We start from the raw sequence: 22,672 nt of genomic DNA on the forward strand, positions 1-22,672 counted from the left end.
GTTTTCTCAAGTAATCCTTGATTAGTGCACAAACACTGCCTGAAATCCAAGGAGTAATGGTTCTCTTTCCTTAAATACAGTCTTAACAAAAGACAAACAAACTAGCAAACTGCAACATCATTTGTTCCAATCTGCCCAACAGTTCCCACTGTAGTTACCTTGATAGTCACTGAACTACACAATTACTCTGAGAGTATTCTGCCTCTGGGTATATGAGAATGAAACCAATGGGAGCCATTTACACTTAGGCATGGACAGAATTTGACCCTTAGTTTGAGTTATATTTCATTAAGTCCAAGCGGAACAACACTCCTCCTTTGCTGGTTACTCTCTGTGGTACAAGCTCACCAAGTCAGAAAGTATTTCCATTAGGCTTTTAAGTGGAAAACAGGCCTGTGACTCACACGTATATGGAGGACTTTTAAAATTCTACTTCAGAGTTCACTGATTCAGATATATAGACTTTTTCTACATAATTTTCTTCTTGCAGCTAAAATACTGTATTCCCAATGGTTATCCAATTTGCTAATCAATGCCCTAACACAAAGAGAATTTACCATACAACCTGCATCCTGTCACCAAAAGCACCATATGCACACATCTCACACATGCTCCACAAATTCAGGTTAAAACACAAAAGGCAGCTTTATTTCTACATCCGGTTTGGGATTTAAAAAATTCTGTAAAGAAGAAAAGTGTAGGAGTTTCATGTGGAACAATGAAAATATACCTGCCGGTAGCCACCTACCATAAATTAAACAATTATTAGCTGTATGAACTCTAATTCAGAATTATTTCATCAACTGGATGTTGATCACAACATCAGAAATTCATTTTCTGCTGTACCCTAGTTCTAACTGACAAATTTACCACTGAAAGTTTTCTCGATCCTTACATGATAAATCTCCTTTTCCTGACACAAAGTTTAACTCCAAAGGGGCCTAACAAGCAGTAGAGAAAAAGTTCTGTTTTGTTTCATATCAGCCTGGGGAACCCAACAGCCACAACGGAAAGAAAATATTTTCACTTTGCCTAATTCCATACTGAACACCTATTAATCATTTTATCTGCACCTTCCTCTGAAACAGATTTACAACAGTACAATCTGCAAACTGTTATGAGAGAGGTGAGTGCACACAACACTCAGCACAATTCTGCACAGCATAGAATTGAATTAAGCAGGCAAAATGCATTTCCTGTTCAATTTTGGATGCTACAGGGCTTGAACAGCACTGCGCATAGAGCACAGTACTGAATGTTTATTCCAAGAGTTCTCGTAAACTCATTGTGACCTCAGCTAATTAATTTATTTTCTGAGGCTTACAGTTACTGTAATTACAAACCTAATTTAGGCAAAAGGAAGAACAACTGTTTAATGTTTATATAATTAATTCAAATGCTAACATGAAAGACATCTTAGTATTCAAACATTCATGGTGATATTTACATCAATATATAAACTAAAAATTCATCCAAAACTTTGATTATTGATTAGATTCAAAGCATTATAGATTACTTATTTGTAAACCAAATATATGGCTTATAAATGGGATGACAAAACACTTCATTCTGTTATCCGTTTTGCGAGTTCAGCAGACTGCTTCCATCTGTTTTCCTGTTTCATTCAAAAACATCAAAAAGTTGGCATGTGAAATCGACCACTTCTCAAAGCAGTTTGTTGCAATGCTCAAACCCTTCACAGTGACAACTGACTCTCAGTCATCAGCCTTAGTTTTTTTTGCTAGATTAGGATACTCACCCAAATGTTGGCTTCCCCTTGAAGAAAGATATTTATGCACAACAGTATAAAACCACAGAGCAATTTGAGTTGGAAGGGATCTTTAAATATCTCGTAATTTTACCCTCCCTGCTGTAGGCATGGTGATCTTCCACTAGATTAGATTGCTTGATGCCCTACCTAGTTTGACCTTGAACATTTTCAGGATGGGGTAACCATAACTTCTCTGAGCGACCTGTTACATTGCCTTATTACCCTCAGTAACGAATTTCTTCCTTACATCTAATCTAAATCTATCCTCTTTTAGTTTAAAACTATTACGACATGTCCTACCACCACAACTCCTTGTAAAATTAAAATCTCTCCTCATCCTTCATATAAGCCCCTTTAAGTATTGAAACATTAGAAAAAAGTCTCCCCAGTGCATTCTTTACTCCAAGCTATACAACACCAACTCCCTCTTACAGTATCCCTTCAATCTCCATTTTAGAGTATAACACAGATTGAGCTCTATAAGGTTCTTCAAAGGAAGCGACTGCCTTGTGCATGTTCATGCGTGTTTTTCAGAAGCTGCTAACAATGAGTTCCATTACATTTAAGCCTCATTCTGGTATCTCAAGTTGAACATCAAAAAATCAAGGCAAATTTCACAGCAAATTTATTCAACAGATGGACTGAGCATGCTGAAGTAACTGGCCCTCAAAAGAAATTGATTCACTGCTACATTTCTCTTTGAAAATATGCCAACCAGACAGGAACAAGCAATGTCTTATACTGCTCTTGGAACAAGTGCCAGAACGGAGTGAGAGAAGTGTTAACTACAAGGAGAAATCGTCACATTAGAGGTTGCTTTTCTTACTGTGAAGGGTCTCAGCTGAATTCTCTTCCCATTCCCTGACACATGATATTGCCAAAAAAAAAATCCCACCAGTGAATAAAAGCAGGTTGACAGGTCAGGAATAAGAGCACTAGGCCCCATGCATACAGTAGGTGCCCACGTCCTTTATCTCTGTCTTACAGATCACAGTATTGTAAGGTTGGAAGGGACCTCTGGAAATACACCTATTCCAATCCCCTGCTAGAGCAGGTTCCCTATAGTAGGTTGTACAGGAAAACATCCAGACAGGCTTTGAGTATCTCTGGAGGAGGAGATTCCACGACCTCTCTGGGCAGACTACAACAGGGATTGGGGCTTACTCAGTGTCCTCTGCTGGAAATACCAGACCAGCTACCCTCAAGACAGTCCTGAATTCTCTATAACAGTTAAGCAGAGAGCAAATAAAGTGAAATACTGGCAACAATTCTTACCTTTTGATCTTGACTATATGCTAAGATCCAGTCTTCCTGCTTTGGGTGGAAGAGAAGACTGTGAATGTAGAAGTTCAGACGATATTTTTGATATGTGGCACCTTCATCAGTACTAATCAGTAAGCTGCTCTCGACCTCTGGATCAGTCAACAGCATAATCTGTATGGAAGGGATAGATCAAATCACAGTGTTGAAGAGGAATTAGAGGACAGGAACTTCAGATAATCTTAATAAATATGTCTGCTTCAAAATGCTTCAACACAATATCAAAACTAAGCATAGCTGATCTTTCAGTAGGGGAAACAGTGTATTTTAACTATACAAACACATAACATACAATGAAATAGAGCAAATAACTATCACTTGTAAATACAGACCCAAATGATATGCTATCAGAAAAAGTCAAACCTGATTTTTGTGATATAAAAGTACGTTCCTAGACAACCACAATAGGCTGCCAGGGACTTCATGAATGATCTTTTTGGAGTAGCAGACTAAAAGTAAGGTGTTCAGAAACTAAAAGAAACGGGCTAGGAGGAGTGAGAGAGACATAAAAAAACTAAACAAACTCTAACGGTTAGATCTGTTGGAATCTGGCAGAATTTTCAGAGAAGACAACGGTTTCATTGCCTAAAACATTACAACTTGTCTGTCTGCAAGAAATATCTTGCTTTGGCAGGAGAACACATCTGATATGTGCTGGGTTCTTCACATCTCCAGTTTCTATGATGCTGTGAATTAGAGATTCACTTGTTGCACAAATAATTTCTGCATAGCAAAGTTGCTTCCTAGCTTTGTCCAAGAATGAAGATACATGGATTGCAGTTGTCACAGCTACTTCTCTCTATCACCTATGGTACTAATTGGTCTGCATTGTGATGAAACAGAGAGAATGAGAAAATTTTCTTATGTGTCTCTGCTTGAGAAAGAATATATAGGTTAGAATATTACAAAGAGATCATTTCAGTATTTCAACAAGCAGGAAATAACACCCATTGGGAGTGGGAATGAGGTATAGTGAATGACAAACATGAAAAATTCTAAATATTTGCCTGGGAAGGTACTAAAGCCTTTAACCATGAGTATCAGTTAAAATTAATTTTTATTTATTTATTTATTTATTTTATTGTTGTTGCTGATGTTTTTAGATGAGTATGAAATGAAAGGACCCATACCATTTCTCAGAGCAAACTCCTCCCTGGAGGAGGAGTAATCTCCTCCTGGCAGGTGGAGTAATCCATAACAACTCGTTAGCTATGAATTATAGAGCAGCATAAGTCTTGATAGACACAGATGATAATTAGTTGTATGTGAAGGTATAAATACACCTATGTCCTTTATTACTGGATAACTGCCAGAGGCTGTTATCTATGTCTCAAAAAACCCTTGGCTGTGTAACAACTTGGCCCATGACTTGGAAGGTTAGGTGTTTACTTCAAACTGGCTGGAATTTAATATCTTCAGTGACCTTAGACAAGTTATACTGCCTTGCCATACTTTAATGTACAATAGGATAATACTCCCATTGTAACCCTAAAGACACAATCTCCTTTTGGTGTCTCTGATCTACTTTTGAAATCTTAGGACGAAAACATGCACCATTAAAATTAAATATTCATATTTGAATTTAATGCTTTGAAATACATCAAGTATATCGCTGATGTGGATTCTAAACTGAAGATTACATGATAGAGGTTACTCAGAAAGCATTAATATTCAAAGCATCAATATATAGACCATTTACTTTCAATAAGTTATTAACTATCTTGTCAAGCCAAAAATTAAGTGATGTTTATTGGTTACTTTATTTTTTTTCTGGTTAAAGGGGACAACATTTCTATGGTTAATGTCTATCAAAAGACTTCAGAAATTGTTTTTCCTATTTCTATGTCTCCCTTTATAAGTGGATTCTGTTTATGTTAGTACATGAAAATATCACAGCACAGCATTCACTTGGACTACAGTAACTAGAGCAGAAAATAAGCACAAATCAATGGGCTTGATCCCAGTTCTTTGAAGTTAATAAGAGTATTTTCATTGACTTTGGATTGTGCCTCTAAGGCAAGCTGTTAATCAAGATCCACTCTAGTTTCACACAACGCTTTCTACCTGCACAAGGAACTCATCTGACCTCATCACTGCCACATCCAAGCACATCACAGTCTTAACACGTCTTCTGTCATGCCACTCCTCTGAAGTGTGAAAGTGCTCTTATCTCCATTTCATAGAATTGGAATTGAGGCACAAACTGCTGCGGTACTGAAGCACCTAATTCTTCATTCAATCAATAGAAGTTAAGTACCTAAAGAGAACTGCCAGTACCAATGACTTTGGCTTTAATCTGCTAACTACCACCCTTAAGCTACTGCTGCTGCATTTTCAGGTATCTATGGTCTCCAGAACTAGTCACTTGGCCTCACCTGCAGTGACCAGCCAGTCTGTACATGTGAAGTGTTTCAGAATACATCTCTTCTACTGTCAGTTTTTACACATGACAGAGTGTGCAGAACTGCTGTAGATTTATGTGAGGAGATAGAGAGCGTCATAATCAGGGGATGCAGTTGAGCAATGACTCTCCAGCCATTAGTCTATTTGTTAACTACAACTTTCAGTGCTGGGACAGCATTCTCTGTACTACCATCATGTCCTGCATTGCCAATCACTTTGCAAAAATGTCCTGAAATGAAACAAAATAGAACTAAGCAGACACTACCCAAATCACAGTCAGAGTCCCATGTAACTTGAAAAACCATAGAATGGCTGGGTTCAAAGGGACCTCAAACATCACCTAGTTCAAAACCCAGTCAGATGAAAGTTAATTTAAATACAAGATGTCTGTGTGCAAATAATCAAAGTGACAAATCTGAAAGATAGAACTTAACAGATGGGATGCAGAAACTGACATCTGAATGATTTTTTTTCCAAAATGAAACAAATTCAGTGTATCTACCTGTATGAACCTTTCAGATCAGGCCAGTAGTGTGACCCTGAAATTAATCCCACAGATTCTCAGGGGAAATCTCTGTAGCAAATCCCTATCTATCATGATTTGGCTCACACCACAGAGTGATCTCAGAACACAGGAACTGAATTTTCTTTCAATAACACTAAAACAGAAGTGCACCTAATGTACTCCAACCACTACAGAACATTCAACCCTGAGTACCAGACTAGCACCTGTCTGAAGTCTAAATACCCATATTGTGGATGTTATCTGAGCATCAACTACCTCATAACACAAACCCGCTTTCACTAAGCTGAACAGCACACTAATGCACCTGCAGCCACATTAGCTTAGTTATTGTCTAAGTTGCCTGGAACACAAATGAGAAAGGAGAGAAAGTACAATTGATATTAATGTTTTTGTTGTTGCAGTGTAAGAAGAACACAGTAAATAAATTTTAGACTTTTCTTTGAAATAAATGAAGTCAATTTGTACTTTGAAGTAGCCTATTACCCATTGACTTGATGCATTTGCTTATAAAGAAAATAAAAAGTGGACACACATTCTGAACAAGAAAGCAAAGAAAATAAAACCAGCAGCAATAACAAAGAGAATCTAAGCTTAGAAGTCAAATATCTCATTAAGTCTTTAATATCCAACAATATCTCAGAAAGAAGATTAAAAAGAAACTACTTTTATAAATTCCCACCTCAGTGTAGGAAACATACTGGATGTAAACTCCTTGAAGAAGGAGCTATCTTCTCTCTCTGTTTCTGTAATGCCTTACACAACATATCGCTGCTATCCCAGATAATACTGGTTTCTAGATAAATATATTCTGAACAGCAGAGAGGCCTTTGCTCAAGAAAATGTATCTGTTAATGACTGGGAAAGAGGAAAGGAGAAATAGGTGACAAAGATTGCTGATGGCGGTAAAGTATTCATAATGAAACAAAAGACAAAAAACCACCAAAAACAAAACCAGAAGCCAGCTCTGGAGAGCTGTAAGAGGATTTCACAATATTGAATACCTGAGCAGTAAAATGACAGGTGAAATTCAGCAATGATGTATAGCAGGGTGGCAGGGGAAGATGGAGAAAGACAATCCCAAAGTAACAGACAGAACAATAGGCTCTGCATAACTATTTTATTTCAAGGGAGATTTATGTGGGTTTCAGTGTAGAGTTCTATGAGAACACAAGATCCTTCCTCAGATTCTGTCAAAACCACTCAAATAAGGCAGTAGGAATTATTAGGAAATAATCAAAAAGATTGATAAATAACCCTATTAGGCCACTGGACAGTGTTCTTTACATCTTAAACACTGGGTGTTGTTCTTATTCCTCCATCTTAAAAAATAAAATAAAATAAAATAATAACATTTATTAGTATGAAACACAAAAGAATAATAAGAGTGTTTGAAGAATGGAACAAAATGTTTTTCATAAAAGCAGCAAATAAATGAACTATTCAACTTCCAAAGGAAATAAATGAGAGGCAATTTGACCACAGTCTACAGGACTGTGAATGACCTGGAAGTGCCTAGTGAACAATTATTCACTCTCTCATAACACAAAACATCCGAGTCTCAAACTAATCAATAAAACTGAGATCCAAATCACGGGCAGTTCCTGGATTTTTAACTAGCTATGCCACAGAAGTCACTGACGTAGTGTGTTTATCTGAACAGACAAAATTAACAGATAGATGCTTGGAGAAGATATCCATTAATACAAAAGTGCTAATATTGTCTCAGGAATCTGAGTTAGACACTGTTGAATTCTGGAAAAATATACAAGGAAATATTATTACTTACACTGTTCTTATACTTCCTTCTCAACTGAAAGATTCATTTTGATTTAGCAAGGCTGTTCTCACAGACATCATAGGAGAGTGAATAAAAATTACACATGATAATAAGATTACTAGCACTGGTGGACTATTCTAGTAATTTGTATGTTAAGAATTGGGCTCACTGCTTTTTATCTTGACAGTTTTTAAACTGTCTGATATTACCACTACAAACACTAATACAGGATAGAGAAGAACATTTCTTTGCCCCTTACTACTAGCAAAAGCCCATACTAAAGGCAGACCAAACCATGCAGTGCCTCTTGTCTGGTTTATTGCTGTCATATCTTAAATTAAATGAAGAGTGGAGTCAGTCAAGACTCTTCAGCAGAAGTAACTGTTTTCTGTTCAGATCAGAGCTATGCAATGATGAGAGTATGCTTAGTCACACCAGCACAGCAAGCACATGCTGCATTTTTCCGAATATATTTTTTTAAACACACAACTGAATGCAAGAGTATAAGCACAACGGAGTCCCAGCACATTTTAATGACATTTCTGCCAGTTTACATATCACTTCTGAATGTGGATTGTCATTCACACGCCATGAGGACTGTGCAAAGAGAGAACCTGGTTCTGTAGATTCAGCAATGAATTTCAAAGCAAAATAGTTCACAAATTAAGGTTTTCAAAACCTAGCAAAAGAACTGGAATGAAACAAGCTGAAATAAATTAACTGATTTGGTCACGACATTCCAAAATAAATGCAAAACTGCTGTAATGAAAATGAGACCATTTCCTCTCACAGGACTGAGTTGCTGGAAGCAGTAAGTAGCTGCGAGAGCAAGTAAATTAGGGACAAAATTACCAAAAAGAAATAATTTAAGCATTCATTTGGATATTAATAGAGAAAGAGGAGAGCGAAGCCTCTGCAAAATTAAACAAGCTTTATTCATAGATTAACTTCAACTGCTGTAGAACTGTGCTCAAGAGTAATGCCACCAAAATTTGGTCCTCATCTCTGTTTTAAATAAATTGGCTAACAGTATTAACATCTAAATGAAAACACGAAATGAGCTGGAGTTGGCAGTTTTGAAGCTGTCTCTAATGTCAGCTAAAAGACAAGGTTAGTTGCTGAGTAATTTCATTAAAACACCATTAAAATAATACGACAATAATTCAATCAAGCTACTGTGATGTGTTTTATTGCCAGAAGTTCGTGTTAATTCAGAAAGTACAGTAATTCTAGAGGGAAATAAAAGATTTCAGTGCAAGAATTAAAGTTTCCAACTCAAAGCTTTCAAATGATGACCTGGTTTGAAATAATCTCAGAAACAAGTAGAAATGAACAAATTAATATGAGGTCAAGTTACTTTGCAGCTGTAACTCAGTAACTCGAGAATACAAAGGTTCTTATTCATGAACAGACATATCTCAATCTTATAAAATCAGTTTGCACTTTGTTGAGATGGAGGCAATGTACTTCAAGTTCCCCTTGAATAAAATTATATCCTTGATCAATAGGTAGTGTAACTTCGCTCCAAACTAAATCCAGACCTGCACAGTGAAAACCCTAACATAATCTTTTCCCAAGAGCAAACAGAAAGTCCATAACTGATCAGATATCATCATGTTCCTCAAGGCTTGGCTGTTCATAGGCAAGAGGTAAAAGATTCAGATGGAAAATTCATCTCGTTTGCACACATGAAAGATTTAATTCTCACGGAGTGATAATACATTCTCCTGTCAGTAGAATGCTAGATGGCAAAGGGCTATCACTTAGGAGAGGGAAAATATATAACCTGCCAATATTTTTGAGTGCTGGGACTGTACAATATTCCTAACACAAAAAATTGTTAAGAATAGCATTTGGCATCATGATAAATGTGGTTTGAAATAAAAAGCTGGTCAGTAACTGGAAAAAAGATTCAATTCACCTATTCTTTATTAGCACAGAAGTTCACTACAAGCCAGAAGTGACAGCAAAGAAAAGCAGCCAATGAAATCTCTATTTTTTATTAGTTGCAGGAATAACCCTGGGTTGTTTTATGAAATGGAAAAACTAAAATCATGTAACAACAATAACATGTGATATATAAAATAAACACTTTATAACTCTTCTTTATGCAAGCTTCAGACAGTAACAGAAAAAGTCACTTCCAATAGCCTGCTGATTGTGTCTTCAGTTATACAGAATAATATCATTTTTTTTAAAGTGAAAAAACAAAATATTCTCAAAAAGATAAAAGAGACCATATGAAAGTGTTCTCTTTGGGAATGTCTGCCTCCCTGTTATGCATAGTCAGAAAACAAGTTGTATACGCATGCAGAAGGTATCACAAAGTGAAATGTCAGTAGTTGTTCTTCCCAAGGTGTTCCATTTAAAAGGTTTGGAGTAAAAATGTATGTGGTAGAGATTGTGCCCTTTCTTAACTATACGTTCTTCTCAGGGGCCAAGTACAGGGCACTGTAATAGTGACAAAACCCCACCACACTTACTAGTCAGGGAAAAAAAAAATAAAAAAAAAATTTAAATAAAAAACCAAAAAGATATTTCACCAGTTTCAAAGGGCTACCTTTTATGCAATGGATGGAAAACACCACCAACTGCCCCGTCAAAGGTTTTAAACTTATATTTCTAGAAACCAGAGCAGACGTTACCTGCTGCACTGAAAAGGCACCTGTAGAACACTGATGAATTCAAGCCTTGGCTGAACATAATGTCTTCCTTTCACAATGGGACTTAATATAATATGGACTTACAGCTTAATATTATAAGCTGCCTAATTTTCCACTGTTTGTCTCTTAGCCCATTTTTGGTTAAGCACAATATTTGGAGGCCTATCCAGACATTTTTAATGGACTTGATTTGACAGTTTAAAGAACACATTCCAGTAAATTGTGAGATTAAAAAAAAAATAGCATTTCTGATTCTTCTTGTTGAACAGAATGTCAGTGCAGCCCTATTTCCTCTTCTCATATTGACTGAAATAATTAACGTTTGTAATTAAGGAAAAAAAATGTTTTAATTTTCTCCATATTCAAACATTTAAGTTAAACAAAGATTTTTTTTCATGTTAAGCAATGCTTCCAGTTTTACAACTATTGCTATGATTTCCAGTGTTAATCATTATCTTAATATTCAGCTGACATTTCAGTGTTTCTTTTAAAAAACTGATACACAATAATAGCTTTTCATTCACATTTCATGTGGTCTGAATGCCAAAGACTAAGTTCCAGTGACTTCTCTATCTTGAACAAAGAAAACCCAAATCAGTACTAATATATTAACTATGTTAATGAAACATTGCTATTATTGTTGTTCGTCTCTCTCTAATATGTCTAATCCCACTTTAATACATTTTCTCCATATGCTGTATGAATTTTCCTACTAACAAAACCCCAGGTACAGTGTTGGGTCAATAACAACCACCTTCTTGCTCTGAACTTCAGTTCACAAAAAACTAAAGAATCAACTAGGACTGAGTTCATCACGTTTCTACCAGAATCCAAAAGAGGGCAGTGCACCCACACACAGCCCATCTCATTACTTGCAGCTCATCAGCTTGGGGACATATATCAACTGAACAGATTGCTACCCTACAGCCTTTTCTATCTGCGGCTAAGTGTTGGTGGAATCTCCTAAGTACCTCACCTTAGACCAGACCTAAACCAAAGATTCAGCTACTTCTTTTTCCATTAAAGGTGAAGAAGCTCATCTATCTTCACTACTGTTTCTGTGTTGCTGACTCACTACTTGTGGGCTGGACTGTGACCAGAAACATCAGCCTTCACCTTCCCAAGAGCAGGCTGCAATCCCAGTAGCTAGGGTGAGTTCTTAAAATACGCGCCTTGCTTTGAGCCAGTATCTTTTAAATAAACCAGGAAAAAAGGTGATATGGGAAAACAAGTCCATTTTTAACACTTTTTAAACCTTAGCTTTTAAAAACACAGATTCCACTCCTATTGCCCATGAATTAAAATAAAGATTCTACATTCTGTCCCTGCTTGTGTTAATGGAACTAGCACCTTAATGAGGGCTATAAGAAAAGAAACTCTCAGTTGCATCATCCTTACTCATACAAAAAATATAAACGTAGTATGAAAATAATAAATAATATATGTCTGTAGTATGCCTTAATAGATTACTGCTGGATGTTTCAGAGCTACTTCTGTTCTGAGGAGAATTATAAAGGAATTTATAACTTCTGTGATTCAGATAGGCAATGACCTCTGGAGGTCATTTATTCCTAACACCTGCTATGTATTAAGACAGATTCAAAGGCACAGAGTGATGCTCAGGGCTTTGTTCTGACAATTTTTAAAGGATAGAGATTCCACAAACTCTTTGGGCATATCCAATTTGAAACTGTCTAGTTTCCATTTGGGGTTAACCTTATAATACCCATCAGTTTTAGTACAAATGAGAACATCTTCAGTTTTATATTGCTCTTACCTTAAAGGTCCATTTAAGCCTAGTGAAAGTTTTACTCACATGATTTATTTTTGCTTTGCCAACAGATCAAACAGAACATTTGTGAATACTTACCTTACTCAATCATACACTGACCTGAATATTCACTTTTATAAAAACAAAGCTTCTCATGACTTACATGACATTTCTTGAGTCCTTTCTAAGTGTAGGTCTCTTGTGTCTTGTCATACATATAGAAAGGGTTTCATTTTATATAGACCTGCATAAATATGCTTGTTCTCTTGTTATGACACTGAAGAGATCAAAAAATCAAAGCCATACCTGTTTTATTAATGGGTTTCATAGCCTGGATTTAAGAAACAGAAATGTCATCTTACTCTTGTCACTGATTCATATATGTCATCAGAAAGTGTAAATATCTACTTACTGACTGGTAAGGGAAATAATACTCACTGTGTTTCTTTGCTGTAATGGTTAACCTGATTTCACTCCGAGATTGCTTTTCACAAATAGTTTCAGTGCTTCATTGTTACATTATACTGCATCTATACAAAGAAGACAAGAATGGAATTCCAACACACTGGGTGCTACACTGTCTTGGGCTAGCTCTGAGCTTGCAATCTACACCACCATCCTTTCTACCCCCTTCAGTAGTTGTGTTTTTGACCTGGTGATGTGCTTACTGGATTAGACAATGCTGAGGATTGAGCTAAAACTTAGGTATTACTCTCCTGTGACTTTGAGATACCACAGAACATAGTAACTATGACCACGTTCTTAGATCCTTTGGCTGGTGCCTACAAAGGGAAGACGCCATCCACATGTGGTAGGAAATTTCTGCTCTACAAGTTGCATATTTTGTGCATTTTTTTTCCCTACATTTTAATCTCAATTTAGGCTCTGAGACTGTGGTTAATCATCTCCAAACACTCTTTGGAATAAAGTTTCATCTAAATCAGTCAGCCACAATGCTAATTTTATTTGTACATCCTGATGCAAACGCGTGGAACCCTTTCTTCTTAATGTGAAGTTTCCAAAATAAACTTGCTTCTCTTCAATTACCTCTCAACAAATCCTTCAGGAGGAATCTCTGGATTACAAATATTCACATAAAACATGGAAAAAAGAGAAATTTTCATTTCAGCTTTGTCTCTGTAAAACTCAGATAACAATTAAGAGGACTGAGCCGTGTTTGAAACTCAGTCTCTAGATGTCCTCCACAAGAACCCTAAGAAAAGCCCTTTTTATTATCCACAGGGAGGATTCCTACTGTAAATGAAGACATGGAAGAGTAGCTTCCATGAGTTCTTCCAAGAGTTAGCTAAGATGGAGTAAGGGTGGCATGCCCACGATCTTTACAAAGTCTCAGAATGCACACATTAGCAAGCTGAGATTGGCCTTTTCAGCTATATATGAGCCATATCAGAGAACAGCGTACAGCTTGAAGGCCAATGAGACATATACGGATGTTAAGCATTGCAAAAGCCCTGTGCAAAGCCCAAAGACTGAGGTTAGCTTCACTCCCTGTGATTCTTCTTAATGCTGAAAATAGAACTCACCAGGCTCAGCTCCTAATCACACAATGTAAACATTATTAGCTCCAGGAGCAATCAGTTCAGAGGGCAAGAACATGGAAAGACAAGGCTTCTGGTTTTCTATTTTCAAATCTCCCTCAAATCAAACTCAGGATTGTTACCTCTTCATTCCACTGCCTATTTTGATCTAATTTAGCAGGCTGACTTGGAATTCAATCTCACTGTTCCCAGTTCATTATTACTACACAATTCTCTCATTTCATACGCACTTGACATTAAAAAAAAAAACAAAACAAAAAAAAAACAAAAAAAAAACTTTACTGTTGAAAACAGCTTGAAAATCTATTCCTTAAAGGAAATACAGGAGAAAATTCTATTCTGGAATAAAATCTGACTCATAGCAACTACAGTATTTGGTAATTGCATTTAGAAAAGAAATAAAGAATAAAAGACAACAAAATATCACAAAAATTACAGCAGTATATGCAATTTATTTTAGAAAGAGCAATCTAGTTTCAATTATTAATCCTTTGTTCTTTAGCAACAGATGTTCTGCATTGCAATGAACAGGAGAGAGAAGCTGTAAGCTGTGAAAGTATTAGAGCACCTACAGGAGAAACCTGAGGTTTGTAGAGATCTGTAATATAATGCATTCATTCATATTGCTAGTACTTTGTTCTGTTGCTCAGTAAGGCATTTCTATCATTAAGAATCTCATGAGATTAATTAGTTAATTTTCACACCAACTTTGTAGTGGAGAAAGAAAATGCATGTATCAAGAGGGAAAATGACTTGGACAAACTCCTCTAATCAATCAATGGCACAAAAAAAATAAAGAAGCTATCTGCACTGTGTATTACAAAGAATAGCATCTTCCAGCCCCCAAATACTGGGCTCTAAGGGTTGTTAATCCTAATCAAAGCAGGAGGTAACTTGGACAAAAATATAGCAACCTGTGCAGTGCAACTGAGAGACAGTGAAAAGAAGGATACCACAAGATTAATTTTTCCTTGCAGGGTGAGGTGTTGATAAACTCACCATCCACGTGATTGTTTGTGTGTGTGTTATATCCCCTAAGACCTGCTTGAAGGTCTAGTGTTTTCACCCTGAGTGGCACTGAAAACTGCCTAAAAGTAGAGGTAACTGTTGCACCCTAAACACTGAAAGTTACAAGTTTAGTGCAGATAGTGAGGTGCACTCCATTACTAGTGAATAAGCAGGATAAGCCTGGATTGGAAGAAAAACATCTCTCACACACAGTGAAGGTGATCAGACAGCTGCATAGCACGTTTTGACTTCCATCTACAGGAAATCAGGACTTTACAAGGCCAGAGAAATCAATCATTACTGCAGTCTCAGTCTTATTTTTATTAGGCCTCATAAACACTTCTTTAACTTTGAAAAAAAATCTTTCATCAAGCATATAGGGAGACTAGTCTGAAGTGAAAAAAGCTGCCTCCCTAAGCAAATAAAGGAAGCCTTATTATATTGGTATTTTGTACCCCTGTTTTCCACTTACACCTGTTTTTTCATTTCTCCTCTTTAATACCTCCCTACCACCATAAGGCTCTCCCCCAGAGCAAGAGATGTTCCCAGACAGCTCATTTTTTTCAGCCAGTCTCTATGCCAAGACTCTATATATGTTCTAAAAAGAATACTGCATTAAGGGTGATGATGCCCCTACAAGAAAGAGTTGAAATTCACAGCTGTTATGTTTAGACAGGAAGACGTAGGGAAATAGAGGTGCAATCAGAGGAATGGTAATAACAGATGAACTACAGGAATGAAGATAATTGGGTTGATCGGTATACTTTATAGCCTCTGAAACACATTAAGAATAAATTACTTCTGACTCTAATCTCTCCATAAATGGAAAGCATTGAGAGAGGTAGAGAAAGCAACAGGACCATGCACCTCCACATTTTTCACACAGAGACTTCTTGCACCCCTAGTTTTGCATCAGCGCATGTCATAATAAATAGAGATCTATTTTACCTCTACCTGTCCTTCACCCCCAGCTCTATCACATGGAATTCCATTATGGTGTAGAGTCCATTTCCTTGTCAAGAATATTTGGAAAAAAGCAAGAGAAGAGATGAAAACAGTGATGAGCTGCAGCCATGAATTTTAGAAGATGTTAATATAGTAAACAATTTTAAAATGCAATGTTGATCATCTGCTGATGGTCTCTGCTATAGCCCAGATATGCCAAGCCTGGACAGATGGTCAATTCACCAAACACTTTGTTTTCATAGCCAACTGTTTCAAGCCATGCCATTTGCCTCTGGCCAGCCCTGGCACCTGTGTGCCACTGAACTATTTAATATTTCAGAGGCTCTTATTCTTGTCTGAAAAAGAAATCATGAGGAGGGGACATCACAGAACAATCTGCACCTCAGATTGTGAGCAGAATTGCCCTGCTCGTCCCAATGAATATTATCTACGTCTGGTCATCCATGTTCCTCCATTAAAGGCACTCATCTCTCCAGTCATTACAAATGCTCTCATCTTTTTTCACTTGAAGCCCACTGGCAGAAAACATTCAATAAACAGAGCTGATTTTATCCAAAGCACTTAAAGCTGGCCAGTTCTCAGGTAGGAGCAGGAGCCTCCAGCAAGAAGAGTGCCAGTGTCCTACAGGAAACCAGAAATATCTTTGTAAAGCAGAATTGGTTAAAAACAAATAAACAGACAAACAAAAACTTTTCCTTTATCTGTTTTGTCTCAATCAGCAAAATTCTTGAGACTGACTTCATTACAGCTGATGGCACTATATGTGTCTGAGGCAAGTTCAAGATCCTTCCATGCCTGATGCTTTCCCACTCTGAGAGTAAACATGAACTGACATTAGCAGAAAGTTTAACAAGACAGAACTTAGAGTACTTAGTTGTTCCCCAGGATATGAACTCTGAAAAATACCAATATGGCTCCAGATGATACAAAGTGGGGTTTATTCACTTTTGGGATATTTTGGTGGGGAAGAGAGGATGATTCATTAGGTAACATTTTCATTATGTTTAAATGTTTCATTAAGGTCAAGAAAATTTGTTTCAGGGGAAAAAAAAATTCTCTCCCCAATTTGAAATGATTTAATTGGCTGGCAACTTGAGGAAAAGACACATCACAAGTCTGATGAAATCAGGAGAATTGGCACCACAGTTTCCACACTGACAGATATTTCTTTTCTCTTGGGAGATAACTACACAATCCAACAGTTCTTAGTGATATTTTTGTACTATATTTAAATGGAATTGCTTTCAAGTAATTATCTTTCAACACAAATCTCCGCAACAGGCAGCGATAATAGCTCAGCATACATTTGCTGGATCAATATAAATTCTGGCATCATGCTCTTGGTTCTGATACTTCAATTTTCATGTGCTCAGACAGAAAAGAATGAGTACAGGGCCTGGATTTCATCAAGGACGAAGCTCCTGCTTGAGGTTATGGATCAGCATAGATTTTCTCACCTCACAATGGCCATCAAAACAATGTAGTGACAAGAAACAGAAAGAAATTACTCCATGTTGAGTTCTCCAGCAGTGATAAGAGCAAGCAATGGATAATGGTGTTGAACAGAAAGTACTCTTGGGGCTCAACAGGAAGAAGAAAAAACAAAAATAAAGGTTTCCTGCTTTCCACTTCTCGTCTCTAACCTATATCAATCCAGTCTGGTAGTGTAAGAGAGTTGCAAGAGCAAGCAAGGAATACCTCCTGAAAAAGTAGGATGTGAAGTTGTGGCAAGCAGAGGTAAATTAAGTTGACAAAGAACCCCCTTTAGTTTTAACCAATTTATTCAATAAATCAGAACAAACATTTCAACCAGCATGCTGATCCTGCCCTGTGCTCGATTTCAAAACTGATGTAGAAAAATTAAAGATTCTACTATTAAGGTTGGTCTAAAGTGGGAAAGGTAAACTAAGGCTCTGGACAACCAGCAAAGACCAAAGACAGTGTGCCAGCAAAGACCAAAGACAGTGTAGGGTGGTTACTCTCTGCTAGGTACAGTAAAGGACATAAACATGCACTTAGAGAAGAAAAACTGAAAAAGACAGCAAGCATAGAGCCTCCCAGCCTTATGAGAAAACCTTCATTCTCCATTCTGTGTTTGCAGATCAAGATTTTTTCGGACTATGGCACGATTCATAGAATCACTAGAGTTGGAAGAGGCCATTAAATGTCACCTGGGCCAACTCTCCCACAGTGAACAGGGACACCTACATCTCCTCCATCAGGAGAAACCCCCCCAGGCCTGACCTTGAATCTCTCCATAACCATCAGGGCATCCACCACCTCTCTGGGCAACATGTGCCAATGCTTCACCACTCTCACGAAGTTTTCCTCTGTCATTTACCCAATTCCAGGCTTCAATATCCCTGCCCTTAGCCTAGCTGTTTTTATCCAGGAGGTACATTCATATGGCTGGACATTCTTTCTTACACATCAGCAAGCTCTCCTTTCCCAAGCATTAAACTGACAGGACACTACCTCTTTCATTTAATTCCAAAGCATCTCTACGTGTTGGCTTTGCAGAAGCGGTATGATTTGCTTCATTTTGGTTTCTTATATGATAATTCTGAAATGTTCTTTAAAATTTTTCCTGAGTTGAGTTTTAAATTTTTCTTCTGACTGAGAACAAAGCACAGCTTTAGAAATTATTTCTACAGCCAGTTCTTTTTATGCACATTTATCTGATTTGCTTCTCTCCAAAGCATTTTTGTATTAATGCATTAATTTCATAATCACTTCAAATTATGTTCCATGTTGCATGAACAATTGGGGAATTAGCATCTGCTTACAAGTTGTTGGGCTGGCTTTTTATTTTTGTTGCTGCAGTCGATGAACTCAAATTATCCATACCAAATGCGCCTGTAAAGAATTCAACCTCCAACAATAAATAATTCTCTTTACTTTTTGTATTGGTTTTTGTAAAGCAAATTCAGCGCAGTCTGTTAAGCATTAATACAAAACACTTTATTTCATTATCAACAGAGTTTTGGTATAAGGGTTGAAGTTCTATGCAGAGCTACTCTGTAACAAACTCACACCATCTTTCACGCATTGACCTATCTTTCTGTTTCACTGTTACTCTCTGGTAACCACTACACCAGATCTCAAACAACTATAGAGTCACCGACCCACTTGTGATATATAAGAAACTTTAACACATGCATTAAGAAAGGTACTCTATTCCACTGGCAGTAAATACAGCCATTTTTTCAGAGACTTCCTGAACCTCTTCAGATACATATCTGAAGGCCACTCTAGGTCACATCCAGATGTTACAAGAACAAGCTATTTCCTTGTGGCATTTAAATAAAAGCGATTAAACAGTTATGATATATCAATCTGCAGAGCTTTTCTTACTACTTCACCTTCAGTCTATGTTCTAGTTACATCTTGTTACACTCTAGATGTGCAGAGCAACAGAACAACACTCAGTTTGCCTTCATGTACTACCACTGTAGAGACAATCAAGTAGTCCAAAACAGAGAGAAAATCAAAAGAGAACCTGAGCTGGTGAAGAAGTGTACTTACACAAGTGAAGCTTTGTTAGAATTCAATTGTATTCTTACAGGTTGAACCAACCAAGGCTGTACCTTTCTACCTTCATCACCCAGCATGCAGGTTCATCAGTGGGAATAAAGGCAGCCTTATCTTTCCTACATATATATATAAAGATTTCTGCACTGACTTCGCAGAACTACTACAGCAAGCTATATATACATTCATTCGTCATCTCCAATCAGAGCTTAAAGATTGAATTCACCTGCCTGTCTCCAGAGACATCCTAAGAAATGCTGATGAAAATTTTAATCTCTGCCCTTTCTCAGCTTTTTAATAGCATGATTAATGCTTTTAGTAGCAGCACAGCTGTAGGGCTTTGCAAAAACACTTTCTTGCGCAACAGACATTTCAGTTAGTGGTCCTTCTATAACATCTCCTAGAACCAAACCAGGTAAAGCATTGCTGGATTTTTGGATGAATAATATCACAGCATAATAATATCACCTTATCTTCCTATTTAATATACAGCAAATAAAGAGAAGAATAAAAGCCTACTTCCACTTCAATGCTGGTACTTTTTATGTGTTGTTGTTGTTTTGTTCTTAAGGAACACAAGACGGTGCATAATTTAAAGTGACTTTCTTAGCCATGTAGCTGTTCTTACTAAAATAGAATCACACTCATTATTAGAGAGCCAAAACCCATTCAGAAGCAACCCTGGAATTGTGAAGAAAAGGAATAAGCATACCTTGCAGCAGTTTTAAAATCAACTCTCTGATGAGGACCATTAAATTTATGGCATTTTTCCTTTAGTGACTTACTGCAATTCTGGAGTCAAAGTTAAAAAACACCAACTGCTTCTATTTGGAGTTCTTTGAGAGCTAGAATTGTCCTTCTGTACCATATTTCATGTCAGGTATTTGAGTTTCTGCTCAACAAACTCCAATTAATATTTGAAAGGCTGAGGCACTAATGACTTCAAGTAGTACTATTACTCATGAGATGACAAAGGAAACTTGGATTCAGTCTGTAATGCTTTAATGACTTCAAACAGCTGGGAATGTTAAGCCATGTGATAATTCACTCCTAACTTTGGAGATTATGGAACAAATTGAACTCAATCAACTAGCTGACTTCAAAGACAGAGATGTAATTTTGTTATCAGAAGCCAATGATCAGTATCAGTTTCAGCTGTACAGATAACTCATACAACAATGGCTGTTGACTGTCAATGACTGCTAATGAGAACTTGATCAATAGCAATTCTAAGGCTGCCACTCAGGCTGGGACTGCACCTAAAGACAGAACAAATAAGTCAGGAATGATTTTGTCATCAGCTACAGTCAATTACAGATTTGCCCATTTCTTCTTTTTCTGTCTACCGTTTAATAACCAATATGTATTGTTCAGTTGTGTCTGTCCTTCCCAAACTCAACATTAAAACCTATAATAATCACAATCATTAGATGCTTACAGCTACCATGTTAAAGGATTCTTTGAGCTGCCTATTAATTATTTGTTATTTCCATAAAGCCTAGTGGACACTAGGTCAGAGAAGAGAAGAGTTCTATTCCTAGTATTCATGCAGCCTCAAGAAGAACCATATATTCCCTCAGTTTCTTGTACTACTTCCTGGGGAATATATGCCAGATATAGACTAATATTAATATCCAGATCTTTCAGTTGCTCAGTGATGCAGACAAGGTTAGCTGATTGGATACTCTCAATAATAGTTCTACATATGCATATAAGGTAAACTTAAGCTTTATACTTTCTTATTCCAGCAAAAAAAACTCTTGGGCCATTCTAGCCACTAGCAATACTATCTCTACTGCCAAAGATAACAACAGGATAAAGTGCAACTGATTTCTTTGTAAGATCCATAGCATGTCAGTTAAAAAAAGGGCTCCAAAATTCCAACTCAGATGGCAGCATGCCTATAAATAAACAAAATAAGACACAATAAACCAGTAACAGAAAAGAACTTGTTCTAAAAACATTTCAGAGAGATGTCACAAACACAAGAAAAAGTCCAAAGGTGAGGGGACTGGATAAGAAGGGGTAGAGACTGGCACAGTAAGAAAGAAACAGAGACTTACCAAGAAAAAGAAAAAAGATCATTTTTTGCTGAATAAAATAATAATATATTTAAGTTGCCATATAAACAAAATATGTATATTCTTCATGACTATGGCAGATCATCAAATAGCGCTCAGGATTAAAAGCGATGGGATTTAAAAAAAAAAACAATCATATTTGAATCTTGTGAAGATTCTATTTCATATAATTACTTAATCTTCTTGAGTCTCCCGCATGGCATTTACCACCCTCATCATCTGATGTGACACTTTGAAAAAAACACCAACTAAACAAGCAAAAAAATACCTTAGACTACACTGAATTAAGAGCTAGGAACATGTCAATAGCAGATTTTCTCAGGGATTTTCATTGAATAATTTATTTGAAAAGTAGTTTCTTAATAAGCTCTCATGACAATATTCTATTGTACTTGATCCATCAAAGTGTCAGAGATGTCTTTTTGCCCATTTCCCCAAATTTTAATAGGTGATGGTGTGTTAAAATTCTAAAGAAAAGATTAGCATTTCTACAAATGTTTCTAGTCAGTTGAAAAGTTTAACTGATCTCTATTTCAGAGATAATTGGTACCAAATTTTCATCTTTCTCAAGTCTTATGAGGAGTGGCCGAGGGAGCTGGAATTCTTTAGTCTGGAAGAGGCTCAGGAAAGACCTCACTGCACTCTCCAACTTCCTGAAGGGAGGTTGTGATGAAGAGGGGCTTGGCCTCTTCTCCCGAACAACAAACAGGACCTGAGTAATTAATCGCAAGTTGTACCAGAAGAGGTTTAGATTAGGCATAAGAAGGAACTTTTTTTCTAAGAGAGTGGTCAGGCACTGGGATGGCTACCCAGAGAGGTGGTGGAGTCACCGTCCCCCTGGCAACGTACAAGAGGCGTCTGGATGAGGAGCTATGAGATATGGTTTAGCGGTTTGCTGTAGCTACGGTAATGGGAGGACAGTTGGACTGGATGGACTTGTAGGTTTCTTCCAACCTCGTGATTCTACAAAAGGCTGTGAATGCCTCATCCCTAGAAGTGCTCAATACCAGGTTGTATACCTGGGTCTTCATATGGTGGGTAGCAACTAGCCCTTAGCACAAGGTTGGAAATGGATGGGCTTTAAGGTCCCTTCCAACCTAAGCCTTTGTATGATACCATGAAATGTGATTACCTCAGATTCATTTGTCTAGTTATCCTATCAATATCTTGAAAATACAAATTTCTCACCTTCACTTTAATCATGAAAATATAAGGTACAAAGCAACTAAACAGAACATTCATTAAAAGACTTAAAAAAGCCTGTGCCAAACCTCAAATATTTGAGTACAATAGCTT

The 22,672-nt window shown here is 37.0% G+C and overlaps 1 protein-coding gene across 3 annotated transcripts in view; it reads right to left on the bottom strand.

Annotated features, from left to right (window-relative positions):
* Positions 1 to 22,672, bottom strand: part of SORCS1 (sortilin related VPS10 domain containing receptor 1) — a 258,259-nt gene that overhangs the window by 102,380 nt on the left and 133,207 nt on the right. For all 3 annotated transcript variants that reach the window (XM_032445519.1, XM_015867126.2, XM_015867125.2), the window contains exon 4: positions 3,047 to 3,205. In XM_032445519.1, coding sequence (XP_032301410.1) covers positions 3,047 to 3,205 — 159 coding nt within the window. The remainder of the gene's footprint in view (positions 1 to 3,046; positions 3,206 to 22,672) is intronic.

This window comes from Coturnix japonica, chromosome 6, assembly GCF_001577835.2.
Source record: "Coturnix japonica isolate 7356 chromosome 6, Coturnix japonica 2.1, whole genome shotgun sequence".
Taxonomy (NCBI): Eukaryota; Metazoa; Chordata; class Aves; order Galliformes; family Phasianidae; genus Coturnix; species Coturnix japonica.